This window comes from Adelges cooleyi, unplaced genomic scaffold, assembly GCF_023614345.1.
Source record: "Adelges cooleyi isolate 19-005CV unplaced genomic scaffold, UGA_ACOO_1.1 ACOO_flye_CR_arks_rails_tigmint_CR_PRNA_8, whole genome shotgun sequence".
Classification (NCBI taxonomy): Eukaryota; Metazoa; Arthropoda; class Insecta; order Hemiptera; family Adelgidae; genus Adelges; species Adelges cooleyi.
Window position 1 is genome coordinate 5,315,261 of NW_026096513.1, and position 25,888 is coordinate 5,341,148.

The following is a 25,888-nucleotide window of genomic DNA, read 5'->3' on the forward strand; positions in this document are numbered from 1 at the left end:
GTTGAAATGAAAAAACATTTATAAATCGCTTTCAAGATGCTATGATAGTCCAAAAAATAAATTAACTACCAAAATAGAGTCTTAGTTAGGAGAAAAATACGTTGTTTTTTTTTTTGATAACAAAAACTTGGCGAATACGATAAGATAAAATTCAATACTAATTTCCCTATGCCGTGGTATGGCTATATTATATAATCATGTAATAATATAACCATCTTTTTAAATCATAAAGCGTATTTTCCAGAAGGTACCGAAAGCAAACGGTTTGCTGTTAAGGCCCCTGGATACCGACCGTTATTTTCAGCCAAAACACATCATTTTTTGTCCATCGCACAGGGTGAACCATTAATCCGATAAGCAATCTAAAAACAGATATGAATTTGTCATGAAGTTTACTTGACATCGGTCAGAGCACATTTTTCAATTTTTAATTTTAACCCTTTCCAAATTTGATTTTAAAATTTTTAATTTTATAAACGTGTTCAAACGTGTTTTATGCGTAGTAGGAATAAGATATCAAAAAAGTACGCTGACCGAATTCAAGTAAACTTTATGACGAATTCAAATCTGTTTTCAGATTACTTATCAGATCACTGGTTCAGCCTGTGCGGTGGATAAAAAATGTACTATTATATTAACTAAAATGGCTTTTACTCATAGACAAAATGATTTAAATTAAAAATAATACCATGAAGCTCATATAAATTAACCGGTAAATTAATTAACATGGTCGAAATTTAATAAAACCACTTTTTTCTTAAATATTGCCTATACAAAACCCCTTTAAAAATGGTCGGTATCCAGGGGCCTTAACCATTTTGGCGATGTTTTAATGTCAAAACTACGTTTAATGAAATGTTTGCTCTTATCAGTAAACAGCTTTTTCAGTAGTTTGTAATGTTTGATATGACTACAATCAATAGACCCAAGTAAGAGGTGGGGGGGTCGAAAGAATAATGTTCAATAGATTTATGCCTAATTCAGTTAACTCTGTATGGTTTGCTTGTACTCTAATATTGTGATTTGTATGACGACTGAAGTAGAAAATGTCAATTGACTCTCCTGAAGTTTTCTACATATTTTATTGTACGACTAAAAGTTGAATTATTTATAAATAATTAACAATAGTATTTTTATTTTATATTTATTAAATTATTAAAACGACTTTAGGTACACTTTTGTGTATCTAAATTCCTAAATACCCGTGTGCAAAATATGTAATTATTATACACACGTTGGATTTACCCACCTTGGCAATACTGAACACATATGATTATTAAATTTATTGATAACGGTTTTCAGTATTTGAATATCTTTATTTTGCGTGACGTTGGTGCTCCTGCGCGATGTCGATGATAACGCCGTTCGTCATTTTTCGGACAACTGCCCCGTGCCGTGTTGATAACACGATTTGCTGGCATATCGGTTATCCGGTTACCATAACCTTACCGGAATTATTCTTATCACACGACGGCCCGTTACGATAACGTCTTATCAATTTTTCGATAACGGCGACGTCTTGTGGTCCGTGAGAATGCGCTGGTAAGTGTTGCGCATGATAACAAACCCGATTAAAGGAGTTAATAAGGTTTCATAATTTATCATAATATATATTTTGAAATGTAGCACCGTAAATCCATCAAAGTTTTCAGATATTAGACGTATACATTTTTCAAAATGTAAACAACGCTGGTGAGTAAATCGTTAATTTCAGTATTTCCGTCACTACGAAAATTACGATTGGTACATTTTGCCAATATAAATTTGACCGTCAATGAGCGGTTGTGCTATATTTACAATGTATATTAGCTGTTGTCAGACAAAGCAATTAGTGATTAATTTGTGTCACTTGTATGTTCGCAGTGTTCTTCGTTCGGACTGTCCAAAGGATCTGATAACACATTGGTAAGTCACCAACTACAATTAGTATTGTTAACGATACACACTGGTCATATTCATTTATTGGAGAAAATAATAGCCATGGCGTAAAATACATTTGACGTTTAATTACATTTTTGCTAAACCGATTTTTTCGTGTAGCAAGTACAATGATCAGAAATCTCAGCTTTAAGGTACCTTATTGGACCAAACATTGAATAAGTTCACCCCTTCTACTCCAAAATCTTGAAAAACACCCTAAAAATATTCATATATTTCAACAATTACGGTGTGCTAAAACTTTTTTAAAAATTGTTGTATTTGTTTCAAATTTGTATGAAATTTTCTTAAGACATAGTACCATCAATCTAGTTGAAATACCAAAAAAACTATTTAGCCTAGAATATTATTATTTACATTATTTACTGACAAACGACCAGAAAAAGGGGTGGAACAATTACAATTTGATATAGTTTGCCAATTATTTTATTATTTTTTTTTTTACAGAAATTTTGGCCGACAATGGTAGAAACGTTAAGGGTTGGACGCTGCATCCTGTTAAAGCAAAAAACTGCTCACTACCAGTATGATTTCAAGGATAAACAAATCCAAAAAAGTATGTTGACTAAATTTAATACAATAATCTAGTTTACAGTTGTATCCATTTTTTGTTTTTACCCCCCTCCCAACTTAGTTTTTTTGATAGCAATTTTTGAAACCTAAATGGTAACGCATACATTTCATTATTTTTATAAAATGAGAATAATGTACTAAAAATGTTGACTAGTCGATAACCAGTTTTGGATAACTATTTTTTAAATTATAAGATTTTAAAGGTCAGGATGAGAGGGGAAGTGCGGTTGGGAAAAGCGCTCAGAAAAAAATAATACTACTTGAAACTTTAATAATTTGCTATCAAAAAAACTAAGTTGGGAGGGGGTAGAAACAAAAAAAAATTGTGAGAAATTGAGATTCCGTTGCATGAAAACACTACGTAGAGAATTTAATTTCTTATAAAACTCAGTGAGATAATGAGTGGTTCACAATAAGTTGATCACCCTGTATATACATTTTTTTTTTTGAGGAAACGTATTCTGGATAGCAAATGATATATTTAACATTTATACAATTATTAGTTTTATTATCTCACACTTATTATTTATCTTATCTATTACGCATTTTGTATGTATATACTTTTTTTAAAATTCGGTAGTTATAGTTTAAGTAGTCAACTTAAAATACCAATTTAATTTTCCTTCGTTCTTCTTTCGTCTGTATTCAAGGATTTATTCATAGTATACAATATTGGTAGGGTAACAAAGCCATGACAAGAGCTATTGGTATAAAATCAAAATGTGTATAACATGTTCTTTTATCTTTATTAACTATCCATTATTTAAAGATGTGAACAATTAATTATAATGTGCTAATATTCAATGTATATTATCCTAAATAATTAATGTTTGGCATATAAAGAACAGCTGAGGTCCATTTATATTTTATTACGGAAAAACAATATCTTAGAAACATTTTAAAATTGAAATAATTGAGTCACCTTCTTAATCATAATTAAATTTGCACACATGTCATAAATAGTAAAATAAATACACTTGGTATTCAGATTAGATAAAAGTATAGTATTTAGTATAAGCCTAAAAGTTTTTAATAAAGTACAATAAATCAAAATAATAAAGTAAATATTTAAATGAGTAGGGAAGGGCAATCTCAATAATCCGTTTTTTTCTCCGTCAGTGTTTTTTTTAGTTTCAATGTTTTTCAACTTAGCCTATATTAAGAAGAACTTTATTGAAGGTTGTTAAAGTAGACAGTTGTGACAACTCTAAAAAATGTTCCAGTTTAAATGTTGCATAAATATATTCCTAAATAAAAATATATAAAATAACCAGGGAATTAGACTTAAGGTGAGTTCCGCACCCAAAATTTCAATAATTTCAACAAATAAATCTGTCTCGCCAGTTTTGTAGCATACTGACACTGCATCGGATTGGTAAAACATACCGAGAGACTAGAATCTAGTCACTAGATGGTCCATAGACTAGATAGTTAGGGTCTAATAGTAATTGTTTTGTCTCGGTGAGGTCATTTTGGATTTTGGATTTATTATTGACATTTTGGGTACATACAGAAACAAAACCATTGTACCCGTTCTAGAATATTTGGGTACATGCCCGACATATTTGTACCATTATGTTTTTAAATAAGAGTTTTAAACATTTTTTTTTTTGTTTATGCTGAATTCAGAATTGATTAAAATCATTATTATTATGTGAATTTTAATTATTGAACATTATTATAAACTTATAATAGGCAATTGTGTTTATCAGTAAAACTATGTCGAATTTGTAATTGATGCATATCTCTGTGTACTGTACCTCAAAGCAACCCATAGAATTGGACAGAACGCTGTATTTTTTTTATTTTTCTAAAGTGGTTTGTATACGTCATGTTCATTATTTTTGTCTCGATAAACTGTGAATAAATCTTATTTTTTACTCTTACTTAGGATTAGCTGTAGTACTTATACAGTTATTAAAGATAAGTTAAAACTTAGATGGGTCCTTATGCTAGGTATGTAGAACAAAATACTTAACTTTTGGTATTTGAACTATGAAACACTAAATAGTATAATTATAATAAAAACTAAATAATACACAATTAATCGATCATTAATTATAAATAAAATATAAATTATGTATTTTGGAAGTATAATATATTTTTTTATTACAAAAGTTTACTGTTTATGAATCAGACTTTTCATTTATACATTTTTTTTTTTTGAAAGCTTGAAATTGAGTTGTTTTTAAAAATTTTAATTACTTACCATTTGGAATCTTTTCAAGACTGGTCCGATGGTTTAGCTTTAATTAAAAAACAAATTTCCTTGTAACTTTGTAGTTGTACATTTAAACTAATAATTTTTGTGAGTTTTGAGAAAGATACTAACTTTTTTAATCACCCGAAAGAGGAGATACATAATTTATATAAGATGTTTTTCCTACAATTGGGTTAGTCTTAAAATACTCGAAAAAGTCAATAGTATGCCAACAGAAATATCGATGGGCATTGACTGAATTAAATACGTCGCAAAAACACAATTTAAATCTTAAAAATAAAAATAAATGGCAGTACAGAGGTATAGTGGGGACGGATCATATTGGGACATCACGGGTGTGTATACATTTTTACAAACTGAAAGTGTTGAAGCCACTTTCAAATAAACGCTTCAATCACTGATGAGAATCTGTAATGGTGCACAGAAAGAAAGTATTAATCGTAAGTGAGTAGTAATAGTAGTAAGTGTGTAAGTAAGAGAGGTCCAGTGTTCACAGATAAAAATACAAATATCGATAAAACCGTTGAACCTAATGACAATAATGTGCTTACAATTATTACTGTATTTTTAGTATTAGGGTGGATATTCGAATAGGGTTAATTGTTTGTCTATAATAATTTATTTCCATAGATGCCCATGTAATTAACAATATAAGGGGGTCCAGATAGAAAAAACGCATCATTTTAAAAACATCACCTTCTCAGCTCTGGCTTTAATTAAAAAAAAAATCGTTTTTGAAGGCTAGTGTTGTTGTTTCTAGCTGTTCCTAACCTTCGGCTGTCGATATGCATACAATTATTGCTGTAATCTTATACTATCATATTGATTGTTTCTTCGACTACTATTGCCAAAAATGAGGTATTTTTGGTCTTCCACGCGTCTGCGTTAGTATAGTTTGAATATTGGTTTTACATTTTTCTGGTAAAATTATAAAATAAATGAGTTTTTCACGATTGCCCTCTGATTTTGTTGCGTTTTGATAATATTCAATTCGTTATTTTATTGATATATTTGTTAACGAGTTTGAAGTGGTATATTAGCTGTAGAAAGCATGCATTTCGAGAAATTTAAATCACTGCGTTTTGTTCACTGTGTATCCATGCCATAGCGGGGAGTTTACCTTTTTGCTTTCAAGTATAGATTAGTTCAAATATGCATGTATGCGAGGGATAAGGTGTTTAATTTTAATCTTATTGGTGCAGTCGGTGTTTATAGGTATTTTTGCTGCTTGTCCAGCGTGATTTGTTCCGGAGAGATGTGCTTGGTTTTAGATAAAGAAAATGTCATTGGTTTGAGATCATCATAATATTACAATTAGCACCAACTCGTATACTGTCCGTTGTTTATTTATTTATAGTATTCTTTCTGTCGACTTACGATTTTTCGCCACCGCAATTATTAATATTGGCGTCGCCTGCGAAATTTGAACTAGTTTTCGAATGATGTTTGGTATATATTATGTAGGTAGGTCGTTGATGACAACGAGGAATAGAGTTTCACCAAGGCTAGGACAGGTGGTGGGAGTCCATTGTCGGTGGTCGGTACACTACAATAACGAGTGGTGTCTTATTTTAGCGAGACGGTCGAGATTCACGAAGAGTGCCTATTTTTTTTATTACTACGATATCTGTTTCCCACGAATATTTTTTACCGGATATATTCAATGTGTATTAAAAAAAAAAAAAATTAATAACAATAATAAAGGCAAAAACAAGGTGTTAAAAAAAAAAAAAAAGTTGGGCAAAAAAAATAAACGATGACTATGCAAAATGTGATATTTTTAAATAGCTGCAACGTTATTATTTAACTGCTTGTTTCAGCAAAAAAAAAGTTGTATTTCATGCGTTCCTAACCCACATGAAACAAACGCAGTTCTTTTAAAAAAAAATATTATTAATCCCACAACGTTGTGGGGTGTATCGGTGAACATCTAAAATGAACGTTACTTTTAGTAAACCTTTGATTTCTGCAAATTTTTGTTTGCAAATTCGCAATCAACACGAAATGTATTACCGGTTAAAAAAAGAAAAAAAAGCCAAGAAAAAAAAAGCATGTCCGGTAAAATAGATTTTCCGCCAAAACAACCAGTTCAATATGCTGTTATTGTTTTTTTTTTATATATAGCTTTAATTTGAGCTAAAATTTACAGCTCTACAATTCGAATAAAATACATCATTAATATTATAATAATTATTTATTTATTGTTTTTAGTGTCGGGCTCGGAGTTGGGTTGAGGCGTCTTTTCAAAAAAGAGATTGTGTCAATTTCATTCCAAGCAAACTCGATAAAAACAGGTGATGTTTTATTAATTGATAATTTCTATATGTTTTTTTTATCAACTTCTCTAATTTATGTCACCATACAGATGTGGCTGTGGGCTATCTTTGACATTCCACTGTGGCGGAGGCAACGGTTCTATTCAGTTGGATCCGAACAATGCCAACGAAATTTGGTCTCCTATCAAGCACACGGTACTTTCACCGACAGATGCTTATGGGACAATCGAATTTCAAGGTGGCCCCCATCCGACTAAAGCTCAGGTATTATAAACTAAATAAAAGCGTTACAAATGTGTTTTGACAACTAATTTTCTTGTAGTACGTAAGATTATCGCACGACACTCGACCAGAAATAATACTTCATCTTTTTACACGAGAATGGGGTCTAGAACTACCAAAACTTTTGATTACCATCCAAGGAGGAAAAGCGAATTTCGAACTACAGCCTAAGTTGAAAAAAGTATTGCGCAAAGGCCTATTAAAAGCAGCAAAAACCACTGGTGCTTGGGTGTTTACGGGGGGAACGAACACAGGTAAACTTGACTAGACTCTAGGCCTGCGCTTTAGAATAATTATCTTGAATTTCGTCTCTGGTAGGTGTCACACGTCAAGTGGGAGATGCACTATTACTTGATTCCCAGCGAACTGGTAGAATCGTATCCATTGGCATTGCCCCATGGGGTATCATCGAAAACAATCACGAACTCATTGGACACAACAAAGACGTCCCTTATCATTCTATATCGTCGCCCAGATCAAAGTTAGCAGTATTAAACAATAGACACACGTATTTTCTTTTAGTAGATAACGGTACATCAGCACGTTATGGTGCGGAAATAATATTACGGCGAAAACTAGAGAAATACATTTCAATTCAAAAACTTCATCCAAGTATTTAGTTAATTTTTAATTTTGCACATCTCTGTTACACACTTGACCATTGTTTTGTTTAGGTGCACATTACAGTACGCCTGTTGTGTGTCTAGTAATCGAAGGCGGAACTAATACCATAAGAGCCGTGCTGGAGTACGTGACCGATACACCGCCTGTACCGGTAGTCGTCTGTGATGGTTCTGGCCGAGCAGCGGATCTAATAGCTTTCACGCACAAGTAAAAATTTAACATTGCTTCATAAGTCCATTTAAATGCTTTTAAGTGTTAGTAATTAGACAAAAATGAAAAAGGTGGCCTATACCTTTTAAACCAGATATGCGTCAGACAATGGAGAGCAAACTGTTTTGGAAAACATGAAAGAGTACATATTGGATAACATTCGACGGGCGTTTGAAGTCGGACCAGAACAAGCTGAATGTTTGTTTCAAGAGTTGATTGAATGCACTAGATACAAACACATGGTATGTTCAACACTTTAAATTTTTTTTGATTAACTTATATCTGCGATAGTTTTTTTTTAAATTCATAAATATTAAAAAACAACTAATATTTGGTATGACAAATGCGTTTGTTTAAAAAAAAAAAAATCCAAACCGAGAACGCGTTTTGGTTTTTTTAGTGAACGTTTTAAACACTGATAAATAATAGTTGGTTGATACATTAACTAATAATATACCTTGACAATTTCAGATTACGGTTTTTCGAATAAGTGATGGCCAAGAAAAGTCACAAGAATTGGATCAAACAATATTAACAGCGTTGTTCAAAAGTCAGCATTTATCACCGTCTGAACAATTGAGCTTAGCTCTGACGTGGAATCGGGTTGATATTGCAAGATCAGAAATTTTCGTGTATGGACAGGAGTGGCCACTAGGTTAGTGTGGTTTTATATATTTCCACCTTGTTTACTAGTGATATGATGATGATTTGGTACTACCTATTGTATTTGTGTGTGTATTGAACATTTTGTGTAAAAATATTTTATTTATTTTAAAAAATGTTCTTTTAATATCTTAAAGGGGCTTTAGAAGAATCTATGATGCAAGCTTTAGAGCATGACAGGATTGATTTTGTAAAGTTACTGTTGGAAAACGGTGTGAGCATGAAAAAGTTTTTGACAATATCGAGATTGGAAGAATTATACAACACAGTGAGTTATTATAATTCAATAAATTATTTGATTTATACTTAATGTGTTCTTTTTCTTAGAAACAAGGGCCAACTAATACTCTGGGCTATATCCTGAGGGATGTGAGGCCTCATATTTCACCGGGATATATGTACACGTTACACGACATCGGATTAGTCATCAATAAACTAATGGGTGGCGCATATAGGTAATATAGAAATTAATTGCAATTTTTAAAACCAACTTGTGCTAATTTTGGATTTTTTAAATAGAGCTCAGTACACAAGACGCAAGTTTCGCCTAATGTATGCACAAACGCGTCGGTTAAATAATATGCACAGGAATAGCGCCTCGTTTACACGATTTTATGGAAATAACTTAACATTAGGGGTTTTAGCTGATTCGGATAACTCTGAAGATGAAACATTGTTTGAATATCCTTTCAATGAGCTGTTGGTGCGTCGACATAATATATCTATTTCGTTTGCCTCTAAATGTCAAATTTTAATTTCACTGTTTAGATTTGGACTGTTTTGACGAAACGCCAAGAAATGGCATTGCTTATGTGGCAACACGGTGAAGAAGCTTTGGTTAAATCGCTGGCTGCTTGTAAATTGTATAAAGCCATGGCACATGAAGCGGCTGAAGATGATTTGGAAACTGAGATATATGACGAGTTACGAAACTATGCTAAAGTTTTTGAGGACATTTGTACGTGTAACACACATACATAAGAAAGCAGTATTGTGCAATGCTTAATTCGTTTTATCATTATTAATTTTTTTTATTATTATTTGTTTGAAGCCTTGGAGTTATTGGATTATTGCTATCGTCAAGACGACGATCAAGCCCAACAGTTATTAACTGTTGAACTACAAAACTGGAGTGGGCAAACCTGCCTTAGCTTAGCTGTGGCAGCAAACAATCGAGCTCTACTTGCACATCCGTGTAGCCAAATAATACTTGCTGATCTATGGATGGGCGGTCTGAGAACAAGAAAAAATACCAACATTAGGGTATTGTGAATTTAATATTTCTATATTTCCTTAGTTTTCCTTAATGTTTTGGTATGTATAGAACGTTCATAATCAATTGTAATATTTTGGTTTTAGATTTTGTTAGGACTGCTTTTTCCACCATACATTTCTAGACTGGAGTTTAAATCTAGAGAAGAATTGCAATCGATGCCTCAAACCGAAGAAGAGCATTTGTATGGGTTGGAATTGGAAGAAGACACAGAGAGTATGGAGGAAGGTGGTGTTCATCGATCGCATTTAAACCTGGTAGAAACAAATTTGGATGTAGGCACACATTTTATACTTAAAATTTTTTATTACATTTCTATTGTTATTAATGAGAACAGCACGATTGAGTGGGATAAGGCGGTAATGTTATAGCTTTATACACGTGGACGGAACATTAGGCATGATAACACGTTGAAGTGGGTGAAATATCTCCCGAGGATTAAATGTCCCAGTTTTACTTAGGCGCATGCCAAACGTATTCATCTTACTTAATATGTTTGCCATGACCACGTCTATAAAATCTCGGAACAAATGTTCTGTCTACGATTATTTCGCTGTCGCCGGTTTAAATTTTAGTTGGTGCCAGTTTTTTTAATTATTTGTTAATAGTATCGTTCATTTTTTTTAGGGCGTAACGATACCAGTCGATAATGATAATGCTGAAAATGGCACAATGTTACCAAGTGGCTCGTTGGGCACTGTGAAAAGTATAGATTTTGAACATAAATGCATAACACCGACTTACGAATACAGTGTGTTTGACTTGAAAAGACAACGTCCGTTGCCGTTGCAACGTAAAATTTTTGAATTTTACACTGCTCCTATAACAAAATTTCTAGCTAATTCGGTTAGTAATAAACCGTTATTGCTTCAAATAATATTCTTGTTTTTAAAAAAATTATTATTTTTCCTCTTTTACAGGCTGCTTACTTTGTGTTCTTGGTTTTGTTTACCTATGTTGTACTTGTGAAAATGGGACCGAGTCCGTCTTGGCAAGAACTTTATGTAATTGCTTACATATGCACTTTTGGATGTGAAAAAATAAGAGAAATTGTGTCATCTGAACCGACAAGCATAAAGTTAGTACTATTATTCATAGTGGGTGCACCATTAAAATTAAGCAGTAAAAACGTTGCAGCAAAAATTTTACACAAACAAAATATGTATAAACGATTAATAAAAATACGTAATAGCTTGCGGACAGTCTCGTATTATTTTAGAAGAATAAAAACTTATTTCCCGTAATTAGTTGTCAATTGATCTTTCATTGTACCGAATTCTACATATTTTTAGCTTAGGTAGTTTCGTATGCATTATAGTGTTCTATTTAAATTAATCTTTTTTTTATTGAGTTACTTTTTAACTTGTAACAATATATATCGCTTGCAATAATAATACTGTGTGACGTTTTCACTGCTATAATTTTTCCCTGACATTTCGACACCTATTTTTAAATAGCTAATATAACTCTGATGATTGTTTTAGTGATAAGTTCTCGGTCTGGGCTTGGAATATGTGGAACCCGTGTGACGCAGCCGCTATAATATTTTTCTTGACTGGCTTATGCCTAAGATTACAAGAGTCGTCCCAGGCTATTGGTCGTGTCATGTTTTGTGTTGATATTATTTACTGGTATTTGCGAATATTTAATATATTGGGCGTAAATAAATATCTCGGTGAGGAATTGCTTTTATTGAAAATAATAAAATTTAAGGTTTTTCATTTACTATATTAAACATATTAATTAAAACGTTAATAATTTAATTATTAGTTTAATTAATCTTGTTAATAATTTATTGTGCAGGACCTCTGGTTACTATGATGGGCAAAATGGTAAAAAATATGCTCTATTTTGTGGTTCTTCTTCTCGTGGTCCTAATGAGCTTTGGAGTCAGTCGACAGGCAATTTTATCTCCAGACTCAGAACCTGACTGGATCCTAATTCGTCATATATTTTTGCAACCATATTTTATGCTTTACGGAGAGGTACGTTGTTTTTAGATTAGATGTATAATAACATTTCATTTAAATTATTTACAGAGATTGTAGTTACACATAATAGGGCTGCCAATTTTTCGAAATCTTTTCATCTTCCATCTTCAGGACTGTGTCATAGGTTATAACTTATAATATATGCTAAAGTGTAGTTCACCTAGGCTATTATTTTCTTGTCGTTCCTTTGTTGTTTGCTGTCCTGTGTTTGTCCTCCTTCTTTTCCATGGACTGTCCTCTTCCTTCATTTCTCTCAATGTTTACCGTGGACCTCTTCTGAGTTGGACTATCGGCCTTTATGTCACTCAATTTCCATCCATCCTCTCTGTTGAAATTTAGCGTGCGTTTTTCTATTTCAAAGGCTTCCCTCGCCATCCTTTTTGTGTAATGTGATTCTGTGGTTAACATTTTAACATTAAGTTAATATTATGACCATTTTGGTCTGTACGTTCCGTATGTTTCTTGGACATTCTTGCTATATGATAACTCTTCTATGTAAGATGTATCTGTGGCAATCTGTTTATCGTTTTTTTCTTTTTGCTTGTTTATTGATGACATCCTTTAGCCATTTGCGCTAGTGTTTGTCTCTGGTGTTGTTTTTCTTCTTCCAGATGTTCCTAGCAAACAACACAGACATGAAGATGGAAGATAAATGTATAAATAAAAATGTGTGTAGCGTCAAAAAGTGTAGTTAATAATAAAACAAAACACCCTGTAGATACTTTAAAAAGTGTATGACACTTCACTTGTCGTAATAATTAGGTGTACGCCGATCAAATATACCCTGAATGCGAAGAATCCCCTTCAATGCAACACTGTCAAACCGGACGATGGATTACACCATTAGTGATGGCTATGTACTTGCTGATTGCCAACATTTTACTTATCAATTTGTTGATCGCAGTATTCAATAACATATTCAACGATATTAACGCAATATCTCACCAGGTGATATTTATAAATAACCCTTCTCAGTACATAATATAAAAATGTTCAAACTAAAATAACATAACTATGTCTGTCGATCGTAGAACATATTATTTTTTAAATCTCCAAATAGTAGTATAACTATTATTTCTCCTTTCAGGTTTGGATGTTCCAGAGGTTCACTGTGGTCATGGAATACGAACAAAAACCAGCACTACCCCCTCCTTTAATTTTTTTTTGCCATATATTTTTGTTGACTAAATATTTGTGTCGCAAAATCCAAGGCATACAAGAAACGTACGACAACGGTCTGAAATTGTTTTTGTGCAACGAAGAACTAGAGCAACTCTATGACTTTGAGGAAGAATGCGTAGAAGGTTATTTCCGAGAAAAAGATTACAAAGTACAAATATCTATGGAGGAAAGAATCAAATCGTCTGTGGACAAAATGGAAAACATTCAACAAAAAGTAGAAGACATCAATCAGAAAGAAAATTCACACAATTCGTCTGTACAAGTATATAAATATATTATAATCATGTCATTGGAGTTTTATTGACTCGGTTTTTTAACACTTTCTTTTTTTCTTAGTCTTTGGAATTCAGACTTCACAAAATAGAGGAATTGATGGACCAGACGTTATCTACTTTAGGAGTGATTCATAGATTTATGGCTACCCAAAGTGGTGATCACGATAGCGGAAGTAGCAGTGACCATGCTCATAAAAGAAGTAATTTGTATGAACCGGATTATGAAAACGATCCTAAAACAGTAGTTACCGGCAGAACAAGATGTATCAGCGAGAGATCAGATTTGTTATCAGATATTTCAGACACTTTACCGCCGTCAGCTTGTCGCAGAAGAAAAAAGTATTCGTTCAACGAAATTCGCCATCCCAATTTGTCGGACAGTAATTTTCTGTTATCTGCGGACGGCGTTTGCTCATATAACGATAGGCCTTGTATGGAACTAAACACATATGAATGTCGTCGTATGTCTTTAAACTCGGCTAGACACAACGATCGAAAATATGACACTGAGAGCACTTTATCGCCGGACTTCAATAGTAAAGATTTAGATGACGCCGCCGATAACATAGACAATATGGCTGATGAATGCAAAGGCAACGAATTGTTCCAGTCGAAATCTTGTGGTGAACGCACTAACGTTTGGGTCGAACCCCGGATTAAAGTGTTTCCGCCCACTCCAAGTAGACCAGTGATGATGAACAAACGCATCGAATACACAAGGTAATTTGAATTTAATTTCGGTAGTGTAGTTTATGTTATTTAAATACACTGATGCATGCATTAATAAAAAAAAAATCTCAAAAACTACAAAGGAAGAAAAAATTCTTCACCCTTTTGGTATTACTCGTTTTTAAAAATTATTTCTGATACAATCTCACTGGTTGAAGGTACACATGGTTCTTGAAAAATCTCAAGTTTTGTCCCGAACCTTTGAATAACAAAAATAAATTTATATTCTATGTTCTATGGTATAAGTGAGCTTACATTTTAACTCTTTCGAACATGTTACATTGTCGTTTACATTTATTTGATTGTTATTTTTTAGTAAAAAAACATAAAAACTATTAAGGTTACTTTTAAAGTTTTAATGAACATTTATTTATTGTTGTATAAAATCTGCTAAGTAGACTCAAGTGAGTGAGTAGTACACACGCATAAAAAGTAAAAACACATAGAACGCAGCTTTTGCAATTTCCCATGGTAAAAAACGTTTTCATTGACTCTAGCATAACAGATGAACTAGAAACTGTGTGCGGCCTAATTAGTCCTCCTTGTTCGCCTAGCATGTTGTCTCCACACTGCGACCATTCGCCGAAACGTGGAAATACGCCTGTGCCTCGTAAGAGACACGCTTCGGAAATGTCCAATCCGGAAATTGCCAGATACTTGGAAAAGGAACATCTGAGGGACGCCGAAGAAAATGATTATCATCTGATGGAAGGCCTGATCAGGCATCATAAGCAAAACCCGTCTAATACTAACGAACTGTCTATCATCACCCAACACGATCACATAGACATCCACCGAAGGGTTCGTATTGAAATCCACCGTTGTGGTAAATACACATATACCTTATATTGATACTTCATACGATCGTTGGTCATTTATTTTATTTTTATTTTTTTCAGACAACCTTATGTCCGGGCCCCGATATTGATGCTAGCGAACCTCTTACAAACGCTGCTCATACCTCCGAATGCTCGACATCTCACAATCAGCTAAACGGAATGTCTTCCACAAATTGCGATTAAACCAAAATATTATGTCAAATCATAGTACACCATTTGTATAGTAAATAGGAGGGAGTACTTTAATATATACACTTAATTATATTTGCATACATGGGCTCAACCGAATTCAATTAGGTAGTGTACTTAATTGGCAAATCTAATGTAATCGATTATATTTCGTTTAGTAATTTATGTACTTATAGTTACCTACTCCGTAATTTTTTTGTTTTTTTTTTTAAATGACGGTTAAACAAATTTTAAACTTTTTTTAGTTATATTTTATTTTGATTTATATATATTTATATTTTTTTTTTTGCACACCAAATTCATTTTAGAATGTTTTTAATGATTTTTTTTATTATTATTATTATTTTCAAATGTAGGCTATTTAAACGCAAATTATTTTTTTAGATTATTAAAAAACGTTGTTTCATAATTTTATGATGTTGATCAATAATATTTACTGGTTTTTTTTCGCCCATTGTATTATCCCTTATTAACACAATGGTTAAAATAATTTTATCCAATTTCATCCAATTAATAAAATAATTTTACAAAAATGACAATAAAACTCAACCGATTGAATCAGCTTAAACTTCTTAAAAAAATCTCGAACAATGGGTTTGGTGAAGTCACAGGCTTTAGAAACTGTTGTGTCAGAGATGGTAAAAATATTACCATTAAAAACAAATTGCTATAGAAGCAATGTTGTGTTTGTAATCACATTGCTTTAAGTTGATCAGAGTTTTCGACATGGAGATTTTTGAAATTTATTACAAGTATAGACTAACACCTGAGCATAATTTTAATAGTAACTCACATAGTTATTACAAATAAATATTGATTTAAATTAAAAAACATTTCCTGGTACACAAAAAAAATGTCAAAAAAATATATTTTAAAAACATGATACATATACCTTCTAGAAGGTCATATAAGTAACATATTACCCGTCTATTATTTTATAAAAAATATATAATTAAATTAAAAACAATATGTCGAAAGAACATAATCAGTAGACCTAATTTAATATAATTTCTTAACTACTTTTGATTTGTAATTAATATAAATAAATATACTTATAGGTATATACTACAGCTGACTGCTGATAGTAGTTTATCTTATCAGTAACTGGTACTGTAGTGTAACGGTGAACACTTGTGGAGTTCAATTGGCCGGCACTTGCAGCTAAACAGTTTGTACTTTGTCATTACTCAGTAGTCTTTATCAAAAGTGATTAAAAATTATTACCACTTTTCTTTGTCTCTTTCAGAGTATAACAATTTAAACTTACTCATCGACAGAATATCCGACAAAAGTCAAAAGCGATGAAGTACAACGTGAAAGTGAGTTAGATTCGAAAATTTTTTTTTTTTTTTACTTTAAAATTTCGTAAAAATATAATTTCTTTGACTTACTCGGCAGGTTGGAATTATTGGTGGATCCGGATTGGACGATCCGAGTTTTTTTACAGACTCTACCGAACATAAAATAGACACACCTTACGGTCCGCCGTCAGACTCGCTGTTCTCTGGGAAAATCAACGGTGTTGATTGCGTCCTCCTGTCTAGGTATTCTCAATTTTATATCACCCCTTGTAAAATTTAGATAAAAATCTAGTTTGCCGGGCACACTTTTTTTTTTTTTAATCAATAGTACTTTTAAAGCTGATTACACGCGAAATACTGATAATGCTCTTGCACATACACCAAGTTAGTACTTAGTATAGAAGTCTGTGGCGTGGCATTTACATTGTGACGACTACCACTTGCCTGTTACTTTTTCAAAATGGATGTGTGGCGCTACTTTTTATAAATGTCATTGTGATGCAAGTGCTATATTATATGTGATTAACCTAATCCATATTTTTCCAAAAGTAATACTCAATTTTACCTGTAATAATTTGCAAATAATATTTTTCGTTTATTCCCTACATTTATAGATGTCCATAACACTATTATCACTTATTAAAGTCATTAAATGGCCTTTCGGGCACTTTTGCGTGGCCGGAAGAACATTAAAAGAAATCAGCATGCAAAGTACTATTGATAAAATAAAAAAAAAGGGGGTGCTTGGTAAATGAGATTTATTCCAAAAACATTTATAACTAAACGTTCTTTGTATTTCTTATCGTAGACATGGCCGCAAGCATTCAATTAGTCCAAGTGATGTAAATTATCGTGCCAATATTTGGGCTTTAAAACAACTTGGATGTACTCATGTGATTGCATCATCAGCAACTGGTTCGTTAAAAGAGCAAATCAAACCTGGTGACTTGGTTATTTTAGACTCTTTCATTGATTTGTAAGGTACATCGAAAAGTTAATAATCTTTTGATTTGACATTGACAAAATACGTTTTAGAACCAAGAAACGACATTATACTTTGTACAGCGATAAAGTCATGCATATACCGATCGAACCAGCATTTTGTTTGACAACAAGAAACATCGTTATTGATACTGCCAAAGAACTTGGTATCGCCGTGCACGAAACCGGTACTGCAGTAGTTATTGAAGGGCCAAGATTTTCCACTAAAGCCGAGAGTAATCTGTACCGTTCCTGGAATGTAGATTTAGTCAACATGACTCTTGCGCCAGAAGTAAATAACTATATTTTTATATTTTATTAAAAAACATAGGCTGTTATTTCTTTTCCACTTCCTTTCAACTTTTTACTTAAAAACATGTACAGCTTATATTTTCCTAGTGCCATGCAGAATTGACATTGTCTTTATAAAAAAATCAAATAATCATATTTAATGAAAAGAAATTATTTATATTCTAGGTTGTCCTGGCTAAAGAAGCAGGTCTCTTGTATTGTGTAGTGGCCATGGCCACTGATTATGACTGTTGGAGAGAAGCGACTGAAAAAGTCAACGTTGCCAACGTTTTAAAAGTATTCCAAGAAAATGTTGAAAAAGTCACTCGAATTTTCATAAGCGTTGTAACTAAAATAGCAGAAAAGAATTGGGACACTGAAATCGATGATCTTAAAGTATGTCAAACAATATAAGCTTATTTTCCCCAAAAAATTCAGTATAGTATAGTTATTCAAACGTACTGCGTGTGTTTGTGTCTCAAACATATCCAACTTGTACATTTATATACAATTTTGCATTGTTACAAAGCGTCAACACACACACACACACACATATATATACACAATTACTATCAGTAATGTGGCTTGTAAATATCCGTCTATTGGAGCTGCAATTAACATTAAACTGAGAAGCAGTAATGAATAATATTCAGTTCTATAATATAATATTAAGTTCTCAAACCTAAACGTTTAATAGTTTTCTCGTTTCTGTTTACTAGTACTTCTTTATACTTTCTTTACTAGTGTCTTTCATGTACTATTTCCATCTCATCTCATAAAACTTCATACAAATAAAATACTTCTCTGAATAGAATTTCTGTCGAATTTAATAAATTATCTTCTTTTTACATTATTTTAAAATCTGGTAATCCTTCAATTTTAAACAGTTACATATTACGATAGCTATTATTAGAATATTGTCAATTTTTTGTTTTAAATAATTTTAAATTACCCATTTTTATTTATTGAAACAATTTTATATTTCACTCTATATATTCTATTTGTATTTTTGTTATACTTAATTACTGTACTCGAGCCTTTGGCGTAAATTCATAAATAAAATTTTTAAAAAATGTTGAGGACAAAATGTGTTAAAAATGAAAATTGTAATCGTAAAATAAATGCTAACAACATTTTTTTATTTTTTTAGAATCTCTTACAAGAAAGCATTCAAAGTAAATGATAGATGATTCAGTCGACGAGAAAAACAAACACATTCAAATGTAAAAAATTATGAAATGTGATGAATACAACAAATTTACCATATTTCTTTGCAACTATTAACTGTTTAATTAAAGGTTAATCCATTACGTTTATATATTGTTTATAATTTTTTTCACTTTTTTCTTTTACCATGCTATTCATCTTTTGGGACATTGCCAAAATAACATGTACAGCAACTCATTTAACTTGGTATAAAAATTAACCCTGAGTCAGACACTAGTGACAATTATAGTATGCATGTATAGTTTATTTTTGTAACCAATTAGTATGAACAACAATTGAAACAAAATAAAATTGCAGTGGTTACACACCTACCGTAAGTATAAGATTGTAAAGGAAATGTCGAGTTCAACATTTATAAAATAAAAAGAATTTATAAGGCTAAAATATACATACCTACATAATTTATTTAAAACATTGTTTATAGTAATTACACTAGTGTACCTACAAATCTAACTTGATAACAAAATTATATGTATATACCAATAAAATTTGAAAACGGTACTATTAAAAAATTAACTTCAAAAGTTCAACCAAGAATTAAAGGAAGAACTAAATATAGTTACAATTAATGGATTCATAAAGAGTCAAAGGATAAAATGGCTAGGGCATGTTATGCGGCGTAACACAGATGCATTAACCAAGGTAGTATTAAATTGGAAGCCGGAAGGAAGAAGGCCACGGGGTCGTCCTCGGAAAAGATGGATGGATGTCGTGGAAAAAGATTTGGAGCACAGAATTGGAGGGAGATCGTGCAGGATCGAGATAAGTGGGGTGATTTAGTGATGGCGGCAAAAACTCTTGGAGAGTTATGAAGGCCGGAAGAAGAAGAAGAAGAATTATTTATTATGGAATGATAAACTATTAAAATATATTTTTAAAAATGTTGAAGTTATTATATAACTTAACACATTAATATCTAGCTGAATACAACAACTCCCAAATTCCCAAAAGTGGTTTTACATTCACTAATTTTTCCAAATTAATATTATTTGTGTTTCTAGTAATATAATTATAGGAACAAGGACTTAGCAGATGCTCAAAATTAAAATGTAAAATATGTAAACTTTTTAAAAAAAAAATTTGATTTAACTCTTGGCTAAATATTATTGTTATTAGTTGATGAATTATATAAAATAAATGCAATAATTTGTTTAAAATGGTAATGTGATTATTATAAGTGCAATGCCAGAATTCAATACAAAACATTAGAATAGATTGTACAGGTGATGTATAAATGATTCGTTTTAGTTTATAAGATTACACATGTATACTAACCTATTCTAATCTAACCAGGGTTTAATACTATTTACAACTAGACCTGCCTTAGTGAAATATAATTCATTACCTATACGATTTGTATGAAATTAGTTTTTTTTGAAAATTAACATTGATATAGATTTTGTACCGTGCGGTTTGTATTAAATAAAAAAAAAACAATGCCAAGTTGCTTAATTAAAATGTGTGTTTAATTTTGTTTTTATCGGCCTAGTAGATACAGCTAAGAATTCAAAATTCTTACCTGAAGGTATGAATTCTTTAGAAGGTATAGAGTATTTTTCAATACAAAAAAAGCTTTCAGCCTTACCTTAGCCAAGTACAAATTATTTTGACTTAGTTACCCAATTATTGGGGCACTTTTGAAAAAGACATTTAAAATGGCGGAGAAAATGTACCTACTCAACCATCTATAACCGTGGTAGCAGATGGTAAGTGGCAGGTAACCAAAATTGTTTTCTATTAAAATTATTTATAATAGGTAACCAATAGCAACAGCTGTAGTTCTTATTCACAAAATTCATCGTTGTATTACTTTTTTTTTTTTGGGGAAATTTTATATTGTTAAAAATCATACAGTAATAAACGCTTTAACCCAAATAATTCCGTGTGTCGTCGATTCAGGAAAAAAAACTCAACGATGACAGTAGATGCAGGTGTGATGTGCGGCCGTTTCCGTTGCACTGCAGCTGTCTACTATGTATTTTTAATTTTGTCTACACTACACTCAAGGTAGGTATTTCCCATTATTATACTATACACGATAACTAAATAAATATGTATATATATATTTACATAGGTACAGTACAAAGGTAGTACGCCAACTAGAGTAGTAGGTGGAATAAATTACTATTGTTATTGTTTTCACAGAGTAAGTGATATGAATTTAGATTAGAATGCAAGTGGGATTTAATTGATAGTATAAAACAAATCCACATTCGTCTGTACAAATATTTGAGCTCGTCGGCCTTTTTTCCAGGTTATATTGTGAAAATCGATTTTCATATAACTGTTTCATTTACTTAAAAAAAAAAATCACGAGGGAGTGGACACTAGAAAAGTTGAGAAATTTGAGCGATTAAAATAGGACGTCAACACAAATTTAAATGAAATATCAAAAATCGATTCCTACAATAACCCAGAAAAAAAGGCCTCGAGTAACTCAAATGTTTTTACACAATCAAAAATATCAATTTTTATCATAACATTTCTTTTTACATAAGAAAAATACTAAAAAGTAAAAAAAAATGTTTATAGAAAATACGGTGCATTTCTTCTATGTAGCATTTGAACTAATTAGGGGGGCTTTTTTAGAGACTTAGAGCTAAGCCCCTCCCTTAGTTACGCCTAACGGTACATTATGCGCGTTTATTTTCAAATCAAAATTCACCTATAAATTGCCTATACCGAACCCCTTAAAAACCGATAGGTATTATGCTGGTATTTTGCTCGTCCGTTTATATTGGGTTTTATTGACGTCAACTTGCATTAGGGGAAAAATATATAAGTATATTATCAGTAAAAAAAAATCCATCGTTTTTCCGGCATTTTGTTTTTATTTTAATAATCAGTCAATCATTACCTAAATTTAATATACAACAATTTTATTAATTAGATAGCGTGTTATTGTTTTAAGTCTCCAAAAGACTACACCCTTAAAAAAAAAAATGATTTCCATTCCATTCCGGGGAAAAGGGTTGATGATAATATTTTTTAGTTTTTGATTGAATTTTGTTTACTTAAATTATTCACTTTACCTTTTGGTTGTACAGCAACCTACCCTTGTACGGTCACTGTTGACTGTTGCCACTGATGGAATGGAATTAATGTACATCAGTACATAATACATATTATACAGGATGTACCATGACTCGAATAGGGTTGTTTATTCAATTCACAATAATGAAAACAACGGTAAGGTTACGAAATCAAAACGTTACGTTTATAATAATAATTTAAATACAAATAGCGAATAAATATCATAATATTTTATGTACGACCGTGTGAAGCCTTATAAATAAATAAATAAATAAATAAATAAATATATCGGTAGTATATTATTATAGTTGTAATTGTAATTGTCGACAATCAAATACTTAATAAACATCATTATATTTTATTATGCGAAAAAAAAAGTATATAAATGTTTAAATCGATGACGCCTAAGTATAATATTATATAATCGAGAACGGTCTATTTTTAATAATATTTCTTAAATAAATAAATAATAAATTAGGCGACGTTTATCGCCGTAGTATAAATATTTTTTTTTATATAATATAAATATATGTATTATGGACAGGTTGAAAAATTTGTTCAGTGAACCTACTTAATATATGTAGTTCACATGTGCGTGATGTGTATTTCTTTATTTCCCCCTTGCAAATTTACACTACAAACAACAATAACATTACAATACAAAATATATGGTAACTTTTCCTACGGTGTATATATCTGTTCTTACATAAGATTATTATTATTTTTTAACACTATACCGTAAACGGGATGGCGGAGCGATATTTCCTTTAAAAAAAAATTGTCTTTAAAAAATGATCGCTTTACAAAATTTTTTTGTTTTATATATTATTATAATGGCTATTATACTTTAATATATAATTAAAATATTAATAATAATTTCAACCAAACCGCTTAAATATGTTAAATTAAAAAATCGATTAATATATTTTATTGTCATTTCATTGTGTCGTTGAATCTGCTCGGATATTTGTTTTTGTCGTTATTCATAAAGCGTGTTGTCCACGAGCGGTTCCCGCTGGAATCCACGGCTGCCGCATCCGTCCGGGCCTTTGGGCATCCTGACCACGTTGTCGGGCGCTACCAAGCCCAAACTGGCGCGACGGCTTCCGGAACGTCCGGACGAATCGGACGAGTCGACCGACAAACGTCTGCCGTCGCCCATGGACGACGAGCTGCTCTTGCGCGACCAATTCTGGTGGAATCCGCCGCCGGGCGATCCGCAACAAAAGTCCGACGTCGAATCCTTGCGCATCAAAAAGTCGCCACCGCCGCTGTTGCTGCTGCTGCTGCTGCACCGTCGGCTGTCGTAATGATGGTTCTCTTGCGCCGAGTGCCGACGCATGACCATCGGCGGCTGTTGCTGTTGCGGCGGCGGCGGCTGCGCCTGTCCGTGGCCGCAGTTGCAACAGCACGGCTGCTGCTGTTGCTGTGGCGGTTCCGGGCGGTTGGCCAACGAGAACCGACGCATGCCGAACGTCTCGGGTATTGACACGCCGCTGCTGGAACGCGACCGTCCCGAGTAATAGCTGTCCGAGCCGGAGTCCCAGCCGGACGACATGCGCCTGTGGCCGAAGTCACCGCCGGCCGGCAACTGGTGTTGCGGCGGCACGTACGAGTCGCGGCGCGAGTACCCAGACCCGGAGCTGTCCGTGCCGGAGTCGCGGGACCAACGGCGCTGGTTCCACGCCGACTCGGATCGCATCATCGTGTTGGCCGACACCTTACGCTGCATGCGCAACTTGGTACGCAGGTCTTCCGTTTCCGAACCGCTCTGGCACGATGACGAGTATTCCCCGTCGAACAGACGGTTCATGGGCGACTTTTTTGCCGCGGCCGTGGCCTTCTTCTTGGACGCCGGCGCGTTCAGCTCCATCACGCACATGGCCTGTCCGTCTTTGGCCTTCTCCGCGGTCCAGTCTTTGCTGATGGCGTTGTGCGCGGACTCGGTGCGTACGAACTCGACAAGTGCGCTAACGTTGTTGCCCATCTCCGGGTGTTTGTTGACGAAGTGCCGGACGTCCGACGGTATCGGGTTGCCGGGCCGGAGCACGCGGATCAACGCTATTTCACCACAGCTGCGGAACATCTCGGCCACAGACTCGATGCTGACCGGCTTGTTTTCGGGCAGGTTGATGGCCACGACCGTGCGCGACGGCGTCGTCTGGTCGTACGCCGGCAGCGGGTCCTTGCGTCGCAGCTTCGTGCCGGACTCGTTCACCTCCAGCTTGTCCGACTTGGATATGGCGTGGGCCACGGCCCGCCAGTCTTTGGCCAGGTGCTTGACGCGTTTAAACGACGAGATGAGCTTGAGCGACACGTACCCCTCCTTGTTGCGGCGCACGTGCTTCAGCAGAAACGCGTCCTTGACAATGTTGGTGTCCGAAAAGTAAAACTCCACCTGGTCGAGTATGCGCTTAGTGGTGTCCTCGTCCGGCGCCACGAACGGTACCGACTCGTCGCTCGACTTGCCTTGTCCGCCCTCGTAAGCGGAATCCGACGAATCGGTCAGGCCGATGGCGCTGGCGCCGCCGGCGCCGCTGGCCGCAGACGCGCTACGCTGGTGGCCGCCGTCGTCGGTGCCGGAACCGCTCGAATTGTTGGCCGACATGTTCCGGTTCAGGGAACGCGGGTAGAACGGCGCGGCGTCGTACGACAACGATATGTCGCTGTCCACGGACGATATGCTGGCCCGTTTCAGGTCGAGTACTTTGCCGACGATGCTGTGCACGGGCGGAGGCGGCACTTTTGTCTGCGGCTTGTCCTGTTCCTCCGCGGCGACCGCGTCGGCGGCGTCGTTTGTCTGTTCCGCCGGGATATCGATATTGTCTTGGTGGGGTTCCGCTGTTACCGGTGCTGAACTTGCTGCGACAATCGTTGCCATCGTTTTCAGTTGCGCGCGTCGTGAGACCACCGCGGCATAACACGGCAACGCAACGGCGGCCGCGCCAAACACTCAACTACACACACACGCGGGCGTCGCGCGCGTCTTGCGCTTATGGGTGGAACGAACCGGCCGGTCGGACGCACTCACGGCACATGAATAAAAAAAACGGCGGCTGCGGCGATCACGCTCGTTTTTACTATACGAAGTCGACGACTGTGCGTAATATTAAAAAACCAACTAAAACGCTCCCGCGGCGTTCACCTGCTTATATAACGTGCGCGCCAATCCGTCCAGGGTTATTGGACCGCCGGCGGTTCAATGTCGCCGGGCCCCCACTAGTCCAACGCGGCGGCGGCCGGGCGGTCCGCTCGCGCTCGTAACGATAACGCTCCACAATAGGCGTACGCAGGACCTTTACTATACCCAATAATGTTATGCACCACAACAACGCCTTTTACTGCTGTCGGCGGGCGGCGGCGGCGACCGGCCACGGCGTTGTTGTTGTACTTCACTTCCGATTCCAGTCCGCGCGCACACACATTGCTCGCTATCGTTACGGCGAATAGCGACGATCGCTCGGCCTGCGTGTTCCGTTCTCTTCCTTGTTCCGGACACCGCGGCATTGAGACTGTACTAACGTATGTGTGTGTGCACGTTAGTGCCGCGCGCGCGGACCTTGGATATGAAGGTGGCCGCGCCGGATCGAGTCTCTCTTTATGCGTTATTATTATATTATTAAATATTATTATTATTCCAGTATGTATGTATAAACGACGTCGTCGCCGCTGTCGCCGCGCCGATAACGTAAAACGCACATAAACAACAACGTGTAAGACCGATTAGTTTTTTCAAGTAGCGTTTTATTACACTTCCGGTTATGGCACTTCCTCGATCGCCGCACGGTCG

General features: G+C 34.6%; 3 protein-coding genes across 10 annotated transcripts; 2 read left to right on the forward strand and 1 right to left on the reverse strand.

The window, feature by feature from the left end:
* Positions 1 to 1,552: 1,552 nt before the first annotated feature.
* On the forward strand, positions 1,553 to 15,278 carry LOC126845906 (transient receptor potential cation channel trpm). 7 transcript variants are annotated; one of them, XM_050584924.1, is made up of 25 exons: positions 1,553 to 1,692; positions 1,864 to 1,905; positions 2,386 to 2,494; positions 6,944 to 7,026; positions 7,098 to 7,272; positions 7,331 to 7,544; positions 7,609 to 7,902; positions 7,965 to 8,121; positions 8,219 to 8,366; positions 8,596 to 8,779; positions 8,925 to 9,055; positions 9,115 to 9,242; positions 9,307 to 9,490; positions 9,556 to 9,745; positions 9,839 to 10,050; positions 10,147 to 10,335; positions 10,688 to 10,906; positions 10,981 to 11,138; positions 11,545 to 11,735; positions 11,864 to 12,045; positions 12,814 to 12,999; positions 13,139 to 13,495; positions 13,570 to 14,228; positions 14,735 to 15,038; positions 15,137 to 15,278. In XM_050584924.1, the coding sequence occupies exons 3-25, from the start codon at positions 2,465 to 2,467 to the stop codon at positions 15,257 to 15,259; spliced, it is 4,698 nt and encodes a 1,565-aa protein (XP_050440881.1). In that variant the 5' UTR covers positions 1,553 to 1,692; positions 1,864 to 1,905; positions 2,386 to 2,464; the 3' UTR covers positions 15,260 to 15,278. The 7 variants fall into 7 exon arrangements, with proteins under 7 accessions (XP_050440881.1, XP_050440882.1, XP_050440880.1 ...); XM_050584925.1 differs by having other exon boundaries at positions 14,792 to 15,038; XM_050584923.1 differs by lacking the exons at positions 1,553 to 1,692; positions 1,864 to 1,905; positions 2,386 to 2,494 and adding an exon at positions 6,634 to 6,790 and having other exon boundaries at positions 14,735 to 15,063.
* Positions 15,275 to 19,470, forward strand: LOC126845909 (S-methyl-5'-thioadenosine phosphorylase-like). 2 transcript variants are annotated; one of them, XM_050584931.1, is made up of 8 exons: positions 15,275 to 15,373; positions 16,324 to 16,433; positions 16,512 to 16,584; positions 16,664 to 16,809; positions 17,375 to 17,542; positions 17,602 to 17,839; positions 18,025 to 18,234; positions 18,989 to 19,470. In XM_050584931.1, exons 3-8 carry the CDS (start codon positions 16,567 to 16,569, stop codon positions 19,019 to 19,021), a joined length of 813 nt encoding a protein of 270 aa, XP_050440888.1. In that variant the 5' UTR covers positions 15,275 to 15,373; positions 16,324 to 16,433; positions 16,512 to 16,566; the 3' UTR covers positions 19,022 to 19,470. The 2 variants fall into 2 exon arrangements, with proteins under 2 accessions (XP_050440888.1, XP_050440887.1); XM_050584930.1 differs by lacking the exons at positions 15,275 to 15,373; positions 16,324 to 16,433 and having other exon boundaries at positions 16,444 to 16,584.
* A 2,785-nt stretch (positions 19,471 to 22,255) lies between these two features.
* LOC126845908 (uncharacterized) lies at positions 22,256 to 25,350 on the reverse strand. Its single transcript, XM_050584929.1, has one exon. The coding sequence runs from the start codon at positions 24,977 to 24,979 to the stop codon at positions 23,078 to 23,080; it is 1,902 nt and encodes a 633-aa protein (XP_050440886.1). The 5' UTR covers positions 24,980 to 25,350; the 3' UTR covers positions 22,256 to 23,077.
* Between the last annotated feature and the right edge of the window lie 538 nt (positions 25,351 to 25,888).